The following is an 18413-nucleotide window of genomic DNA, read 5'->3' on the forward strand; positions in this document are numbered from 1 at the left end:
AGGAGAAGAAGGAGGGTGGTGAAGAAATCCACAAGAAATTTGGCCATGGTGGTAGAGACAACTTTTGGAGAGGGGCACGGGGTAGGGAAAGGGGTCGGGGGAGGGGCACAGGTAGGGGTAGACACCAACCTGGACAGTCAGCTGGAGAATGGAAAGGCTACCAGAAGTATGGCAGAAGTGAAAGAAATGATGAGTATGGCAAATATAAGGGGAGAACCAGGGAATGGAAGGATGAAGAAAAGAGAAGGAAGAATACACCACATGAAGACAATAGGTATAAAACACAAAGACAAGGAAGGGGTGGCCATAAGAATTCTCGGGAAAGGAAATGGCAAGAAGAAGAGGAAAGAACTGATCTAAGGACTAGAGAAAATCAACAAACCGACCACAAATATGGTAACAAGGCTGATAACACCATAGGTACTGATAAAAATGAACCAGACTCACCAGTGACTTTGATAGACATGCCTGATGAAGAGAATGAAAGAGAGACAACTAAAGAGGTTGGAGACCTGAGAGCGATCCAAGACCTTGCCTCTCCATCCCTGCTGGTGCCAGCTCTTGTTGAGTATGACCAGGAGAGGAGACAGCACATGTTCAACACCACCATGTACAACTGTAACGTGTGCTTTGGTGAGAAGCTCGGGGCAGACTGCATCGGCTTTAAGGGCTGCGACCATGTGTACTGTAAAGAGTGCATGAAAGGCTACTTCCAGGTAAGACGACTTCTTTAGAAAGCTCAAGTCATTTGGGGTTATGGAAAGGTCATAGACTTGTTGCTACAGTTGTATAAAGGGCACTCAGAAAGTGGTGGGCCTTTCTAGGATGGAATTGGTAAAAGACTTTTGGTCATGACTATAGAATACTTCTACAAAGTCTTATCTGTATCCATCAAATTTCAAATTCATCAAATAGCATCATCTTCGATATTGTATTTGAACATCAATAGGTGATTCCTCTTTTTAAGACTGCACTGAACTTGCAATGCCTATTGCATTTACTAACTTTATATTAGAAAATGACACCTTGTGTAATAAATGTTTTGGATCCCAGGTGCAGATATCAGAGGGGAATGTGCAATGTCTGCAGTGTCCAGAACCTAAGTGTGAATCACAGGCACTTCCTTCTCAGGTCAGTAGGGGTTCTTATTCTCATGTTTTCCAGATACATGTTACAATGCTCTCAATATAATCTACATGAAGTGCTACTATTACAGCAACAGTAATAATAGTGGATGTACATGCATAGTGTCCTCTTCACATTCAATTGGGCACATGGCATTTTATATATCTGCAGTGTCTGTGGAAGTGGTAGTTTTGCACTGTCAGACAGATACACAGGTTTGATTACTGATGTACTCTCCAGGTGCAGGAGTTTGTTGGAGGAGAGTTGTTTGCCCGCTGTGTGGTAGTTTTATACTGTAACAGACAGATATACAGGTTTGATCACTGATGTTGTTCCCCTACAGGTGCAGGAGCTTGTTGGAGGAGAGTTGTTTGCTCTCTGTGTGGTAGTCTTATACTGTAAGAGACAGATACACAGGTTTGATCACTGATGTTGTTACACTCCAGGTGCAGGAGCTTGTTGGAGGAGAGTTGTTTGCTCTCTGTGTGGTAGTCTTATACTGTAAGAGACAGATACACAGGTTTGATTACTGATGTACTCTCCAGGTGCAGGAGTTTGTTGGAGGAGAGTTGTTTGCTCTCTGTGTGGTAGAGTCTTATACTGTAACAGACAGATACACAGGTTTGATCACTGATGTTGTTCCCCTACAGGTGCAGGAGCTTGTTGGAGGAGAGTTGTTTGCTCTCTGTGTGGTAGTCTTATACTGTAAGAGACAGATACACAGGTTTGATTACTGATGTTGTTACACTCCAGGTGCAGGAGCTTGTTGGAGGAGAGTTGTTTGCCCGCTGTGTGGTAGAGTCTTATACTGTAAGAGACAGATACACAGGTTTGATCACTGATGTTATTATGTACTCTCCAGGTGCAGGAGTTTGTTGGAGGAGAGTTGTTTGCTCTCTGTGTGGTAGAGTCTTATACTGTAAGAGACAGATACACAGGTTTGATTACTGATGTTGTTACACTCCAGGTGCAGGAGCTTGTTGGAGGAGAGTTGTTTGCCCGCTGTGTGGTAGAGTCTTATACTGTAAGAGACAGATACACAGGTTTGATCACTGATGTTATTATGTACTCTCCAGGTGCAGGAGCTTGTTGGAGGAGAGTTGTTTGCCCGCTGTGTGGTAGAGTCTTATACTGTAAGAGACAGATACACAGGTTTGATCACTGATGTTATTATGTGCTCTCCAGGTGCAGGAGCTTGTTGGAGGAGAGTTGTTTGCTCGCTGTGTGGTAGTTTTATACTGTAAGAGACAGATACACAGGTTTGATCACTGATGTTGTTCCCCTACAGGTGCAGGAGCTTGTTGGAGGAGAGTTGTTTGCTCTCTGTGTGGTAGTTTTATACTGTAAGAGACAGATACACAGGTTTGATCACAGATGTTGTTACACTCCAGGTGCAGGAGCTTGTTGGAGGAGAGTTGTTTGCTCGCTATGACCGGCTCCTGCTCCAGTCCAGTCTGGAGGGGATGGCGGACGTCGTGTATTGCCCGCGCAAGTCGTGCCAGTGTCCCGTCATGCTGGAACCCGACAGCAAGATGGCGGGATGTACGGCGTGTGGGTACACCTTCTGTACGCTCTGCAAGCTGGCGTACCATGGTGTGTCACCGTGCAGAATCAAACCAGGTGTGATTGTTTGTTTGTTTCTTTTCCATAACTGATAAACAGCCTTCAGACATAAGACATCAGTTTTGTACAGTATGTTCAAGCTGCATGAGTTCAGACTGTAAGGTTTGCTCTACTCAAAGATGGAACCTCCAGCTTTACATTCTATCTTAAAGAAAGTCCCTAATTGAAGCTAGGTACTCAATTTCATCCAAGTCAAGTAAGGAAAAAGGTGTTGAGGGCCTCTGGTAATGGCACAACTTTTGGAGCCCACTAGGGATTCAAATCCAACACCTTTACTTTAGATTTTTCACCAGCAGCCTTAACCACAAGATCACCATGCCACTTCTGTTTCCATCTGGCAGTGCTTACTCCTTGTTTAGGCATAGAGGAGAAATGTCGACCTGACTGAACTTGACACTAAGCACAATGTCACACTATTTAGGAAGGAGCTCTTACATTCTTTTTGTAACTCAATATTTCATTGCACTTTCAGATGACCTACGAAAGCTGCGTGAGGAATATCTGGCAGCCAGTGATGAAGGAAAGAAGTTTCTGGAGAAGCGTTACGGAAAGAAGTCCATTAAACAGGCCCTGGAGGAGACCTTCAGCGAGGAGTGGCTGAAGAAGTATGCCAAGGAGTGTCCTCAGTGTGGGACACACATACAGGTTGGTCACTTGGGCTTACTTAATATGCAAATTAGACTATAAGGGTAGAAAGATACATTAAATTTTGTATTTCCCAAATATGCAAAATGCAGATGTAAGGATATCTGTGGAAGGATTTGCATTTTTGTACTCTTTGCTCCAAACACTTGCCTCAAGGTGTCTTGTACTGTCATGCATAGGTCAAATATCCCAAGTATTCTTCAATCCACTGGCATGTCTTTCTTAAAGCTTTATTCTTATAACTTGGTAAACCTACCTGTCAAAAGTATCTGCTCTTTTGAATTACTCCCAGTTGACTTAATGGCAATACAGTGTGTGAACAGTATTTAGTTTGGTTTGGTTTTATGCATTGCTGCGAGCAAAAAAGGATGCTTTTGATATTGAAAACACTTTGGTTCTATTTCTAGAAACTTGACGGCTGTAACAAGATGACTTGCATCAAGTGCCGTGCCTACTTCTGCTGGCTGTGTGGCATGATACTCCACCACAGCAACCCTTACGGGCACTTCAACAAGCCTGGCTCCAAGTGTTTCAACCTGCTGTTCCAGGGGATGGAGGAGGGGGAGGGTGGGGAGGAGGAGTTTGAGGATGAGGAGGATGACTGGGATTGGATAGTGTTTGCATGATTGACAGCTGATTTATTAACAGGAGTGGTCATGATTGGCTCGTGGTTTATGATTGACAGAAGAGTTTTACAATAGGAACGAGCCTTATAATGTTACAGATTCTTACTCAAAGAAAATAGCAACACTGTTTTTTGTTGAGAGCTAATTTTAGTTTACAAACAATTGAGAAATTTGTTTTGAATATAGTAAATATGTAGGACATAGGAATTTTCTTTATGACAACCAGTTTTTCTCACCTGCTGACGTTTCGATGTCTGTCAGACATCTTCCTCAGAGCTTCTAACTGGAGTTCTGCTTCTCGCCGCTATATTTATCCGATGTAGGTGGCGCTTTTGTGGCTGGTTGTGAAAAAGAAAATTCCTATGTCCTATGATCTACCAACCTGATGAAATTATTTTCGGAAGTAAATATGTACTTTGACGTAATCTGATATTTACAATGAACGACCCGACTGTTTTTTTGGGGGTAAAATAAGAATTATATATATTGTGCCTTTCCTGTTATCTTACATGTAATATCATTTGGTATGTAGCAAATTTTCCTTGTTGATCTTTTGGAATATTTACAACTCTTCTATTATAGTGAGTGAATGAGTCTATAAATGTCAACACTGACTGTTAAATGTGTATATTTTAAACAGAATCTAAAGAAATCGCACGATAGTTTCAGAACATTGAATGATTGATAATAGAATTCACCAAACAAGTGCACTGACGGACATTATGTTGCAAACAGAATGAGTTTAAATGATATTTACAGTTTAAAAGGCTGGAATGTTAAGTTATGTACAATCATGTACATGAACCTTCTCGCTACTGCTTAAACTTGTAATCAAGAGAAATTTTGTGCTAAAAGGCAATATGAAGCGAAAAGCGATCACTAGCAGCTTTAATGATGTTTTTAGCAACTTTTAGATTCTTTTGGTTAAATTATATAATGCACAATGTTAATGGCTAAATGGCAATATTTCTTGAAACCATTACAGTACTACAACATGTATATTGCAAATCAAGGCATCAACTGAAAGACAGAATAAACAAAAACTACTACAATTTACAAAGGGAAAGTCTTGCATTTATTTATTTTGTGGATGGAAACTTAATGATTAAAGACACCCTTCAAACTTTCTGGTAACCTATTGTCGGCTTACAGTCCTGACCTGATCTGGCCGTGATACAGCTAGGAAGAAGATTTTTAGATGAGTCGCCCCAAGTCCAACTGGTCCCAACAATTATTTACCAAATCATTCTGGGTTTTATACTTTCTTTGTTCACCGCAAAGAATACGAATATTTCCTATGAAGATGTGTTATTTTACACACTAATAAAGCATCATGACCGCACGTATCCCACACCCACCGTCAAAGCTTGGGGCGCCAGCAGGCCGACCCGCTATGCCAGCCTTCCCACTCGCTGTAGTTTCAAGCGACATCACGGCCCTCTGTGTAGTTAACCTGGTTGTTCAATTCCCAAGGGAAAGCATAGTGCACAGTATGATCAACTACGATATTTGAATTCTACTTGAGATACTGTCAGGATTCACCTCAATTAATTCTATCCCCAAGAGAGATATAAAAAGGATATCTGTTGGTAATTCCCCTAAGTAGTTGCCTCTTAATGATCCACCTAAATTCGTGTAGGTGGTTTTCCCTGATCCTCAATTTTACACTTAAGTCTTACTGCATGCTACTGTATGCATGTTTTCTTGCCTACTGCATGCTACTGTATTCATGCCTACTGGTCATATGAAAATATTAACTGCATTCTCAATACAACATCACATCAATGACATGATACCTGATATACTAAAGTTGATTTGTAATATATACAAATTAATGTTGTGTGTGCATGTGTGTAAAGGTTTCCAAGAAGTTAAGTCAAAGGATGCCACTGCTCCACATATGTCCCTGCATTGCAGAAGACCTCGGACCAATGCTGCAGCTCTGTGGTACCAAACTCCCACCCAAGGCTTACCTGGGGTGAAAAAAAAGGTAAAACATGTCACCATGCATATGAGTTGTTCATCCAACAGATTGTGTACAGTGCATGTGGGTGAAGAGTTTTAGGAAATCATTTCACATGTACTAACTAAAAGACAGAAACTCAAATCTTTTCATTGATCTATCATAATGGTTTAAATGTGACATGACAATCTACTAGCAATTTGCTGTAATTTAAGTTTTCTGCTAATGCTAAACTGGTAAAAAGAGCCAGAAGGGAAAAAAGTATAAGTTGACTTGATGCACAGATAAAGAATGATGTCATCCTATGGTTACATTTTGTTGCGTTTCCTTTTCTTACAAGAAAACAATTGTAGGTTGTTATAATGCCATCACCCATAAGTTAATGTTACACCTTGTTGTAAACCAATAGACTAAATACAATGTATGTAACCTGAATACTGAATAATTGTATAATGTCTTATAACCTGACCTTTCCTACAGTGATATTTCTGTGCATAGTCTGTTTCTCCATGAGCTTGACTGTACAGGAGATGGTGGGCAGCTTGGGCAACATTCTGGACAGGTCAAAGTAGAGATGCTCCTCCCAGTGGGGGTCATCAGTGGTGGTGACGCAGGGCTGGGTCTTTCTCTTAGCCTTCCTCACATCATCACAGTACAGCTCCACTTTGACGTAAGTACCTTAAACATTGAATACATATATACATTGTATATCAATAATTTCTATCTATTTGTGCTATATGAAATCAGACACTGAACTATTCAATGTGAAATATGAAAGATTGAAGTTCTTAACCCTGTACATAACTGTTAATATGATTTGAACTTAATAATTTGAACATGAATTATGGTAATAGAACTCTCATTTATTGCCACAAAATGGTTATAGTCTGATGTTGTCACACAGAAGGCTACAAGTTGTCACAAAACGATTGATTAAGATTATCATGCGTAATATGGTGAGAATGGCACTTGGACAAGAGTTAAAGTACCCATAATTAGCATCACTGACAAAAGAGCAGCAAAATTACACAAAATGTTGTCAAGAATCAAGAACAAAGATTGCACAGTCACTTGATACTGTACTTTCTTTGCACTGTGATCCTTACTTTGCTCCATTTCTTAGGGTTTTCAGAAGACGAGTTATTTCATGTAACACAAATTTGACACAAGATAGAACTCTTACTCCTTGGACCCTTGAGGTGTGGTGGCCTGGTGAGGTCCTGAGCCCTGAGGATCTGGAACACCAGTCGCTTTGCTGTCTGCATGTAACACACTGAAAACAGGAGCTCTCCTATCTCACTCTAGTTAGGGAAAAACAATAACAAGTTCAGAATTTTCATTGGAAAATGCAGAATGATACCAGCAATAAGTAACACCCCTTTGTTCCGACACCCCTAACCTTACAGTTATAAAAAAATGGCCTGGTCCCCTTATAGAGATACAATGCCAAGAAACACTTCCAATGATACCAAGATTTAGCTACTAGCAGATATGTTAGGGTTCAGGTTAGGGTTAAACTATAAACATGCATATCTTGAGAACAAAGCATGATATTTATGTTACCTTCACAGAAGGTACATACTGTTTTTGCATCGTTTCTTCTTCTTCTTCTTCTTCTTTTCCGCACAAATAAAAAACATGAATATCTCCAAAACTAGACCTTGGAATATCTCGTAATTCAGCAAGCTGGTAGGTCTGCACATAAGACACTGCACCTTGGTCATTTGGTCCCCCAAAGACACCAAAAAATGATTTTATGGGGCAAAAAAGGGTGAAAAAACTAGCAATTTTAACACAAAATCGAACTTTCGAGCCCCCATAGAACATTAGAACCACGTTCCAAGGACCCGAGGTCAACGACCGGTAGCTATGGAACCAGCCCGGGAGTTATGGAACATGGTGTTCGAACGAGGTCAACGACCGCCACTACGCAACACGGAAGTGTCCGCCCGTCAAATGATGACTTCATCTTGCTTTGGACGGCCTGAATTGAGGCAGAAGCCGTCCTCTGAATGATTTGTGGAATTCATTTTACCAAGAAGTAATAAATCGGATCAAGAAATTCACAGAGCTTTGACTTTATTTTGCCGAATATCGGCACCTTTTGCATACTAAGGTAACGTAAGGTTACCAGTTTACGTGCAGGACCAGTTTACGGTCACTTATTGGTGGATGCAGACTTCGAGGTCAATTGTAAAAAAGAAAATTCTCTTGAGTAGGAAAGAAGTACGTTTATATCATCTATGTGTCTTGCCTTATTTATCCTATAACTTTGCATCCAGCAAATCTCGTCTGAAAAGTCCGACAACAATTTACATTTACGCTTGAGCTTTAGAAAAATAACCTCATGGAGAAACACCCAACTGACCGTAAATTGGTCACCCTGGAAGAATTCTTGGCTGCAGACTTGTTTATTAAAGACGCTCGTACGGCGAGAAATCCTCAGAAGAAATATGATGCCACACAGAGCTTGACGCAGACCGACTTTGATGTCTTCCAATTAAGGACAGCTTTTCACTTCCCGACCTGCGCGCTTTCCATAAAACGGCATTATTAACAAATCGACCGTAAACTGGTAACCTTACGTTAGAATGAAATTGAGGGCAGGCAGAATGAAATTTAATGCCCCCAAAGTATAATGTGTCTCGGTTAAGGTCTATATCGAGTCAAATCTAAGCATTTGTTTCGATACTTTTCTTGATTTTGTTTAAGCTAAAGGTTTTGCTACCTGCACAAGTCAGTTGAACTCTGAGCCATCCAAACATTGTTCGGATTCTATGTTGTGTTTGAGTTACGTAGAATCGAGAACACACACGATGTGTAGTACGCCAGCACTCGTGCGTACACACGCGATAATTTGGTGAACAAACGCATTCAGAGCACTACTGCAATTTTCTCAGACAGGCCGACAACTGTGGTAACGTTACGTGTATGTGGTGATTTCTTTGGATGTCTCCTGACATGATAAGTAACTGGCATATAACGTTAATTAAATAAATAAAAATGTAGCGAGACCTGTTCGTTTTTCAAGTTCATACATAGAGCTGCCGTCTAAATGAAACACGGATTGGTGTCACGGTTGTAGTTAACCGATTTTTGAGTCAACAAGAACATTTGAGCAAAAAAACAACAACACATGACTACGTTAGACGCAAGGTCACTGCGTGTTGCCGGCTGTTACATAAAAAAACATGCATAACGATCGTCATGCAAACTCAAAGTTTTACGCCTGAGACATAAAGGTATGTGAAACACAAACGATGGACTTGATGAGTTTATTTCGCTATTAAACTGACCCGAGTGAACAAACACGATTAACTGCAGCGTGGAACGCCCTCCCCATGTTAGGTCACGGTCATTCCGTTCACCTTGTTGTTTATCATGCACGAGTAAGTTACCACAGCGCTGCGTTGGTCCCCAGCAAGCAAGTGGAGCACGGAAACGAAGTCTGGGTGAATTACAATAAATCTACTTACAGCTTTATACACGGTGGGAGTGGCCGGCACAGCACAAATCCCCAGGCACAAATCAGCATAAGCCAACGCGAAAGTTAAGTGTAGCAGAAACCTAACCCCTTGAAGTTTGCATGATTGACAGGCGGACGGGTTTGAAGTGTACCGACTGCGGCACGTATTGATAATGAGGGCATAAACAAACTACGTACATCAAACGTAAATCAAAATTGTTTGCTAAAAATAAAAGAAATTTATGAAATATGAATTGCGGGCTCTGAAAAAATGATTGGGCCGTTCAAAATATGAATGAATTTACACAGATTGACTGTGACAGGAAGCATAGCGGAGATGTGCTGCGTACTGTGAAGATCACTTACAGTGTGCAGGGGTAGCCATATCAATTTCTGCTCTGAGAGTGTCCGGCAACTGCAGGACGTGAACGAATATAATAGATTTGTGGCAATTTTAGCGATTACGCTAATCAGCTGTTTCTGTGAATTTGTGCGATTTACAGTAGTTGGTAAGGCCCCCTTTCGAAATTTCCACTAGACGGCGATCGCGCTGCGCTCTTACTGCGACATAAACAGGGTATGTGTAAAATTCGATTTCACACTGGGTATATGGTTCATAGAAAACGTAAATGTGTGACTGAGCATGCTGAGGAGAACCCTTCACGCTGCGTTGTAAAAGCGGCAAACTCTGTGAGACGTTTCAAGCTGTGAATGTACCTTCCGATTTTGTGCTACGCAGTGTGCCGTAACTTGGTACGCTTGTTTTAATTTTGCTCTCTTCAGAAGTTAGTCTTATTCAAGTAGATAGAAACGAGAATTCAATTCTATAATATTTGACAATAAAATTGTGACTGTATGTACTTCTTGTCTCATGTAAGGCTGTATCTAGCACAATCTAGCTGATGTTTTCACGGGTAAAGGGACTAAATGCACTGTTTGCGATGGTCCGACTAAGAAAATCATTACGAAAAAAACAACACCGCCAACATCAACAAATCTCTGCCTACCTTTTGGGAAATATCTTCGACATCTTAATTTTCATAGACGGTCAGCCCAAATTTGGTGCAACATGATGACACCGGTAGATTCGGTCCATATTTTATAAGCAGTCAATTAAAGAATCAAAAGCACACCTATTTGTCACGATTCATGTAGGGCCCCGCCCCCGTATAGAGCGCAAGCATATGAGGTCCGATCGGCTTACCGGAGACTATTTTGAAAGTACCTTATTTAATTTCACATATTGTTCGATTTTTTTTACTTCTATGGTAGCAACAACTGACAGTTAATCGGGGCCGGGAAAATGACAACAAAAACATCGGCGCTAGCACGATGCGACTGACCAGAACATTAGGGGGAGGGGCGCGGCACCGACTGGGTTCGACCAGTCGCTTCTCGCTTCTCTCTCGCCGCCGGCGCGCGTTAGGAATTATCTTCAAAGTCAGCACCGTCCGCAAACATCCGCTGATTTTTTAGAGATTTTTGCAAAATTTGTCTATACTTACGCGCCGAGTTTGTTCGTCAACAATGACGGAAAGCGCAAAATTAAACTTATTCTTATGTTATCAACTGAACTTCGCGGCTCGCGTTCTGCACCAAGTCAGAGACAGAGAATATGAATTTCCCAAGTGATTCAAAGCTTTATTTTTTAAACATTTGAATACATATTGTTGAAGGAAGCCAGTTTTTTTTTTCCATGGCTCTCTCTCCGCAAGCCAAGAAATTTCTCCCTGGACCTCCCCAAGCCGAAAAAATTCATAGGCCTTGACGCTCCCGCAGACGACACGCTAAATGTCGTCGAGTAAACCCTGTTGACGACCGTCAGAAATGGATAACCTTTTTGGACAGACAGACTGCCCCTGTGGCTTGTAGCTATGGGGCTGTGATGAGATGATGATGAGAAACCCTGTTTGGAACAATATTGGACGTTGTGTTCATTATTCAAGATGTATAACGTTACAGATAAAAAATCATCAAAATTTATTTGTACCTTCTTGCATGTCTTGACTTATCCTGTGTCAACATCTGCAACTTAATCAGTTTACCCTTCCAGGTAGAAATGCTAGACTAAACCATGTGAAGGTAACATTCTGTATTTGCTTGCAAATATTACCTTTCTAGTTGAAAATGTTTTTCAGATTACAAATAGTACCTAATGCTCAGTTCACCTTTATCTGCTGGGTAACCTATATCCGTTGTTTTAAAAACAGGGCACATAACTGTTAGACATCAAGTCGATGGACAGAAGTTCCAAACTGGAATATTTTCAAAATGTATTGTAATTTGAAACCACCGGCCATCGACTTGATAGTTGTAATCTCAAATATACTGTATCCTGATTTTTAAACAACAGATATAGGTTACCCCACGAATAGAGGTGAACTAGAGTTACCAACTAGTACATACCATGAGGAGATAGGTTAGGGTTAGGGTTAGGGTTAGAGTTAGTCACCCGGTTAGGGCTAGAGTATTACCTTTTCTTTCTTTGGAGGCCTGAGTTGAAGCCATATGTTTTGTTCTTTACTGAGATCCAGCTTACTGATGACCACGCTGGTCTGCCCCAGGAACTTTCTCCTCAGTTCACCCTCGTATGACAGAACCGCCAGTTCCACCGATCTGTGACACATGCCCTCATACGACATGTCAATCACAAACGTCTGGTTGAAGAGAGGACTCTGGAAGCATGCCATGGATGGAAAAATAAGTTAAAAAGAGAACTGATAGTCCACTACTAGCATATTTCAAATCCTCTACAGTGGAATACTAGCAATCTTGAATTCAGCACCAGGGAGAGAGACAGCATGGGAATTTTTTAGTAATCACATTTCACTTCCTTTTTTGTATATAACAAAGACTAAATAAGTTAGAAAAATAACTGGCAGTCAACTATATTTCAAATCCTCTAAACTGAATACAGGCATGTAAATATGTGCATAAAGCTGTCTGTACATATGTAAATACTTTTCGTTTTGGGACCGCATATGAACTGTGAGCAGCGACACCTGTCCTGCAGTACAATGTGAACCAGTCAGAATTGCCCCAAAGAAGGTGACAGACGGTCACCGAAATTTCAGTGAGAATAAAGTATTGGTTGTGTAAAAAGAGTCTCTTTATTCTGAATACAGCCAATCTTAAATTCAGCACCATGGAGAGAGATTGCATGGAGAATTTTTCAGTGGTCACTTCTTTTTTTGTACATTGTACTACCTGATAACTAATAAAGACTACAAAGGAAAGAATTTCTTACTTTAAAACAATATTTTATATTTTCCAAAACATCTATGACTATTATCATTAATGATTTATAATAACTGTAAACAAAATTTGGGTATACGTAGGGAGCTGCATATGTTCGGTGTTAACAGAATGAATGTGTATTCAGGCTAGAAGACAATTTTGGGGCTTATGTTGACAAGTAGCAATAGAAACTTGAAATATTTCCTTGTACTCCAGTCACAGCACACAAAGTGATAGTCCTACCTGTGTGGCCATGACATGGCGTGTTTTGAAGCCGTCCCTATGTCCCGGCATGATCCAGCCTCGGACATGCGGGTTAACTGTACAGGTACTGGTGTCATCCTGGTTACTGCTTGGTATGGCCAGGTCTACTGCCTGGAGAATTATTGAAAAAAAATCCTTGGTCTGGAACTGAAGCCTGGGTACATTGTTGCTAGTTTATTCACTCACACCAGAAAGTCTGGCATCCAAACTTTGGGGACTGAGGCCTGGGTACCATTGTTGCTAGTTTATTCACTCACACCAGAAAGTCTGGCATCCAAACTTTGGTAGGAGTGAGTTTGGGAGTGAGGAATAAACTAACAAGAATGGTACCCATGCAAGCTAGAGTCTGAATCAAAGTACACATAACATGCAATATGAGAACATAAAAAATGTTACTCAGATAGCAAGACCATATGCATGTTATTAGATAACTCTGTAACTGTGGAAAATTCTGATGAGTCTAATCTGTTTAGTTGGACTGTCACAGTACAATTTCTCCATAATGGAACTTACCAACTCAGATGAACTCTCTTGCAAACTTTTGAACATATTTAGATAGTCTTAATCTGTAATGAAATGTGAGAAATTGCTTTGTTATCAGATTCTTCTATGTTGTGTCCTGTACCTGAGCCACAGTGATTGACAGCTGTCCCGCCTCCCTGCGACACTGCAGTATGACATTGAGCTGTCCCAGGTAGGGGGTAGACATGCCCTCAGGTGAGGTCACCTGCACAAAGGGCTGGCTCATCCTGGGTGAGGCCGGACTCAACTGTGGAGACAAGTAGCAGGTATGTTGATTGTTGGACATGTGTGCTTGGGTGTAGACTGCTTTACAGGCTTCTAGCAATGCTGGCTTTTTTTGTGATTTTCAACTCTGATTTGTGATTTTCAATTTGGGCTAGATATAATATAAGGACCTCTAAAGCTAAAGGAGGGAGTTCTGCACTCGCCCGGAGACTTAACCCATGTTGAAAATCACAAATCAGTGCTCCTACAAAAAGTATCAGCCTGGCATGCTACTAGACGTACGTCTGCAAAGGTGTCCAGCTATTGTTTGCATATTACTGGTTAAGTCCCCTAAAAGCCATTTTTACCTTACTTAAGTTAAAGGCCAAACAAAATCTCTCTCACCTCTTGGCATTTGCCTTTGGTACCAAAGCCTTTCCCTTACAACCTATTTCTCTTTTGTCTGTGCTATATGCCTTGATGCGTGGTATTTATATTCATAGATTTTTGGTGGTTTGTCCACAGCATATTCACTTAGAATATGCATTTCCACCGTACTACTTACATTGTAACCACTGTACTGTAGAATTCTAACTAACCGCAAAGCACCACAAAACCCCCTTTTACTCTTCATTATATAGCTTTTAATGTAAAAGTAAATGATGACAGTATCCAATGCTTTTACCTGACAGCTTTCCTCCATAGAAAGTCTCCTGGCACGTTTGGGTGACGGAGAGTTGTTGCTGTTGTGGCTGTTCTCTCCCACTAGGAGGAATTTCTTGAGTGGTGCAGGTGAGGGTGAACTGCTGGGTGGTGCTGACAGTGTCTCATCATTGTCTGACAAGTTGTACCTGATCCTGGTCTCTGAAAATGAGCCGGTCCGAGATCTCGACACATCTGTTAACATAAGGAATACGACCCAGACTGTAGTGCACTGCAGACCAACATTCTAATCTAAATAAAAACTACTGTCAAACAGTTATAACAGCTGCTGCTATAATTGTGACTTTTATAAATGGCATTCTTTCTATACATTTTGTCCACTTGTCAGTAAATATTTTGTTTGCTGCTACTTGTTGAATATTTGGCAACTCAAAAATGACAAAGAATTTCTATGCAAGCTTGACTAAAGCAGTTCACTTCTCACAATATACACAGTGCAAAATCAAGAAAAAGTGGCAAAATCCTACATGGGTCAGACCTTAAGTAAACACAATATTGCCTAATCATAGTCAATGTATTACTACTGTAAAACTAAATAACCAACAACATACATGTAACATCTCAGAGAACTATTGCTGATGCAGTTTTTATTTGTTTCACTAGGTGGTGTACATGTCCTCTAAAACTGTCTTAAGATGACCAGGTTACCCGTAGCAAACTATCAGCACTGGAATGGGACTGTCAGTAGCTGAACAGTTACTGACAGTTGCGTTTCAGAAACATTTCAGTAGATAAATTAGTTACCTTCTTGTTGTTCTCCTAGGACATCCAGGTTAGTCATAGATAATGACCTGTGCTGTAGCTGAGGACTGGGTGGAATGACAGGCATCATAGCCAGGGCCATGGGGGAGGCCAGCAGCTGGTGGATGCCAACCTGCTGCTGGTGTACTGTAGTAGCAAGATGTGTTACTGTTCATGGAAAATTGTCAGTTTATGCATATATTTATGAATAGTTGTAAACATGTTCAGATATTACCACACTATAACAACTGTCTAGCTTCTGTAACACTGGGGAAACTTTAAACAAAAAGGGAGATTTGTTGTCAAGTATTATTTGATCCTAGACCTGAGCTACTATACAGGTATAATTTGATGACTTAAACTTAAAGCAAAGTCAACAAACATTGACCAAATGACCTGCCATTGTTGATAAAGAACCAGCTCTAAACCCTACTTCCTGTCACTTCTGCAAGACTGATCCTTCCAGTGACACTATCTTCCTACTCTCTTCCTGTAATCTACTGACAGTGTATTCAAAATACGTGTAGCTTAGGAAACACACACTAAATCACAAACATCCAAACCAGGGCTGCCTCCATGCAGTACCTGTCCTTCCTTTCTGGGACAGAAATCTGCTTGTTGGGACGGACAAAAATTTGACCCCATCCGTCCCAAAAATCTGACCTTCAGTACATGAAATTGATGAAAATGTGTTTTCATAAGCTTGAAATGACAGAATATGTAGGGAAAAGTTAACACCATTGGCTCTCAAACAAGGAGAGGGACAGAAAAAAAATTAAAGCTGGAAACAACCCTGATGCAGACACACCAGAAAAAAAGCCTCTGCATACTGAGGTACATGTATTTGTACCTGCAGGTGGTTGTAGATATCCTCCCCTCAGCACATCAGGCATGATGGCAGGGTGGGGAGGGCTCCTCTCGGCCTGCTGGGGGATGGTGAATAATGGCACCTTCTCTGCCATGGCCATGGGGATGGCACTCTGTCTCCGTGTGGTGGCAGGGTCCATGTAGGTAGGAGAACAGACCTGACCGTTCCCCAGTGACTCAGATTTATCTTTGATAGGACTGTAGGAGGGATGCTTGGCTTTCCCTAAAGGGATGGCAATTTTTGATTGAGACATTGTATACCAGGTACCAGAGTGTATGTCAAATACAAGGAGTGACCAATCCAATCAGGCTATTTCACTAGAAGTACATGTACATTATACAAAGTGCTATACTTAAAATACACTGAGCATAGTTCTGCACAACTTTTGGGCCAGGAACTAGTAATATTCAGAAATTTAAGATAGTTAGGTGTATATCAAGGGCTATCCTAGCCTTGTTGAAGATTTATAAGAAACCATTTTAAGAACCACTCTTAAAACTGAGATTTTAATGGCATTAAAGTCTCTCAGTTATTGTTGTAAGAGTCACTTTCAATGTTGAAAGGTTTTTGAAAAGGTAGGAAAATAACAGACAAGGCAACTTCTGAACACAAGCTAATTTCTGACACAAATGTTGCACAATATGTTAGTAGAATGTATAACATTATCAGTTTTCGTTAGCTTATAATAAGTGACATATTAGAAGTATATAATTGTGATATAATGTTACCTGTCCATTTTGCGAGCCATTTCTTGAAGGAACCCTTGTGGCAGCAGTCGGATGTACACCACAGGCCGCCAATCTTCCACAGCACGGCTATCGTAGCCAGCGATGCAAACACCAGACAGGCAGTAGAAACGCCCACTACCAGCTCCACTGGTACTACATCTGAATGATATAAAATCAAACTACAACTTCACACTCATGTTATTTACCTTCAATTCCTCTTAGTGAAGGTGATGCTAGAAGTCTCTGATGGAAGTGGTACCGGTAGTACAAAAATTGATCATTTAATGCCCAACAAATTTACTAATCACTGTTACGTGCAGTAATAGATTTTAACTATTCACTGAGTCTGAGGACTATGCAACACATGCTTGTAAACCTGCCAACTTCCTGTTTGGTTGGTTGGTTGGTTGGTTGATTGTTATGAACTGTTTACTAGCTTAAAGTTTGTATTTCCTGTACAAAACTCACTTGGTGTGATATATAATATTGTTACACACCTGGGTGACAGGACTTTTGCACAGTAATCTATATAATAGCACTTGCTACATAAAACCATGCTGTAAGACTCCAACTTGGATGGACCCCTACTCTTTTCAATAAGTGGAGTGGGTCATCTTGAATGTGCTTAAGTGTACATGTGACTCTTCTTGACCATTTGACCTCTAGAGCTGGCTTGATGTGCAATTCAAATGAACGTCCCTATAACCAAAGCTTAGCTACTACTACTCAGTGGAATGTCAGGACTAGTGTAAAGTGGCTTTCCAAAGGGCACAGCATTGGGGTCCAAGGATTCAGACTCAGAACCTAGATTAGATTCTAAGTTAGCTACCCTAACTACAAGTCCACCTGTCCAACTGTTTAGTACAAAAGAGCCACCCATAAGAATACTACTGAAAACAGCATCAGTTCAATATCAAAACCTAAAGAAATGTTATGTTACAGTATTTCTTTCGGAGATCAGGCAGATTAAATTTGAAATATGATTTGATCAGGAACTGAAATGAATATTGGAAACAAGTAAAAGAAAAGCACTTAGTTCATCTTAGGAATGTATAGTCCAGCTTAGATTCTTCTCCTTTGGCTCTTTGCGTCACTGAAGACATTCAACGCTTCCTATATGTGTCTTAAGTTTAGGTAAATATATCATGACCACAAATCACACATATATACTTAGATTACATTTAATTGACTGTTTGCTTAGTAGTCTATGTTGACTAGATTAGTCCAAGGTACAAAATTTGTATGTCCCATCAGAATGATGTATCTTACTATTTCCCCAGAACAGAAATACTATGGATGGCCTGATCCAAGCATATCTTAACCTTTAAAGAAAACAATCCGGCATCTTACCTGGCAAAGTTGTTGTTTCGTCCATCCTCGGTGCTAGGAAACCACCGTTGTTGGTAGAGTTTTCTGAACAGTTACACAGTCCTGGCTATCACACACCTGTCAGGAACCAAAAGAAGAAAAGTCGGCTCTACGTCAGCACAGACAAGGCCTTTTCTCTGGGTAGAAGTTCCTTGTATGACGTAGGTATGGTATTTTTTCTGAGATCGAGAATTGTGGCTTCTAGGTCAAGCGTGTAACGGCTTACACGACTCACCCCTTGGTTTCTGCACGATTATTCACCACAGAGACTCTTAAGAACTGTTTGCTTATATTCTAAACGTGACGCAAA

The 18413-nt window shown here is 40.7% G+C and overlaps 3 protein-coding genes across 3 annotated transcripts; 1 reads left to right on the plus strand and 2 right to left on the minus strand.

Annotated features, from left to right (window-relative positions):
* Positions 1-42: 42 nt before the first annotated feature.
* On the plus strand, positions 43-5075 carry LOC118419468 (E3 ubiquitin-protein ligase RNF14-like; the record flags this gene model as incomplete). Its single annotated transcript, XM_035825849.1, is given in 5 exon segments — positions 43-716; positions 1054-1131; positions 2517-2745; positions 3221-3393; positions 3801-5075. Coding segments are annotated over 5 exon segments (951 nt in total). The 3' UTR covers positions 4020-5075.
* Positions 5076-13725, minus strand: LOC118419470 (synaptotagmin-7-like). The gene is made up of 6 exons (XM_035825850.1): positions 13575-13725; positions 12929-13060; positions 11923-12123; positions 7166-7283; positions 6452-6660; positions 5076-5992 (listed from the first exon to the last, which is right to left on the minus strand). The coding sequence occupies exons 1-6, from the start codon at positions 13695-13697 to the stop codon at positions 5891-5893; spliced, it is 885 nt and encodes a 294-aa protein (XP_035681743.1). The 5' UTR covers positions 13698-13725; the 3' UTR covers positions 5076-5890.
* Positions 13726-13968: 243 nt separating this feature from the next.
* Positions 13969-18253, minus strand: LOC118420013. Its single transcript, XM_035826717.1, has 6 exons — positions 18086-18253; positions 16736-16894; positions 15990-16229; positions 15143-15286; positions 14361-14572; positions 13969-13980 (listed from the first exon to the last, which is right to left on the minus strand). The coding sequence occupies exons 1-6, from the start codon at positions 18108-18110 to the stop codon at positions 13969-13971; spliced, it is 792 nt and encodes a 263-aa protein (XP_035682610.1). The 5' UTR covers positions 18111-18253.
* Positions 18254-18413: the final 160 nt, after the last annotated feature.

This window comes from Branchiostoma floridae, chromosome 7 (genome assembly GCF_000003815.2).
Source record: "Branchiostoma floridae strain S238N-H82 chromosome 7, Bfl_VNyyK, whole genome shotgun sequence".
NCBI classification, from domain to species: Eukaryota; Metazoa; Chordata; class Leptocardii; order Amphioxiformes; family Branchiostomatidae; genus Branchiostoma; species Branchiostoma floridae.

Bases quoted from the DNA above. Each gene is read 5' to 3' on its own strand.
- LOC118419470 (XM_035825850.1), bottom strand. From the start codon at position 13,697: ATGAGCCAGCCCTTTGTGCAGGTGACCTCACCTGAGGGCATGTCTACC. The intron at 7,284-11,922 runs GTAATACTCTAG...TTCCCTAACTAG, and splicing joins GGCCTCCAAAGAAAGAAAAG to AGTGAGATAGGAGAGCTCCT. The intron at 6,661-7,165 runs GTAAGAGTTCTA...TCAATGTTTAAG, and splicing joins ACACCTCAAGGGTCCAAGGA to GTACTTACGTCAAAGTGGAG.
- LOC118420013 (XM_035826717.1), bottom strand. From the start codon at position 18,110: ATGGACGAAACAACAACTTTGCCAG. The intron at 15,287-15,989 runs GTACAAATACAT...TTGCTACTACAG, and splicing joins ATATCTACAACCACCTGCAG to TACACCAGCAGCAGGTTGGC. The intron at 14,573-15,142 runs GTAACTAATTTA...TTATGTTAACAG, and splicing joins CCTAGGAGAACAACAAGAAG to ATGTGTCGAGATCTCGGACC.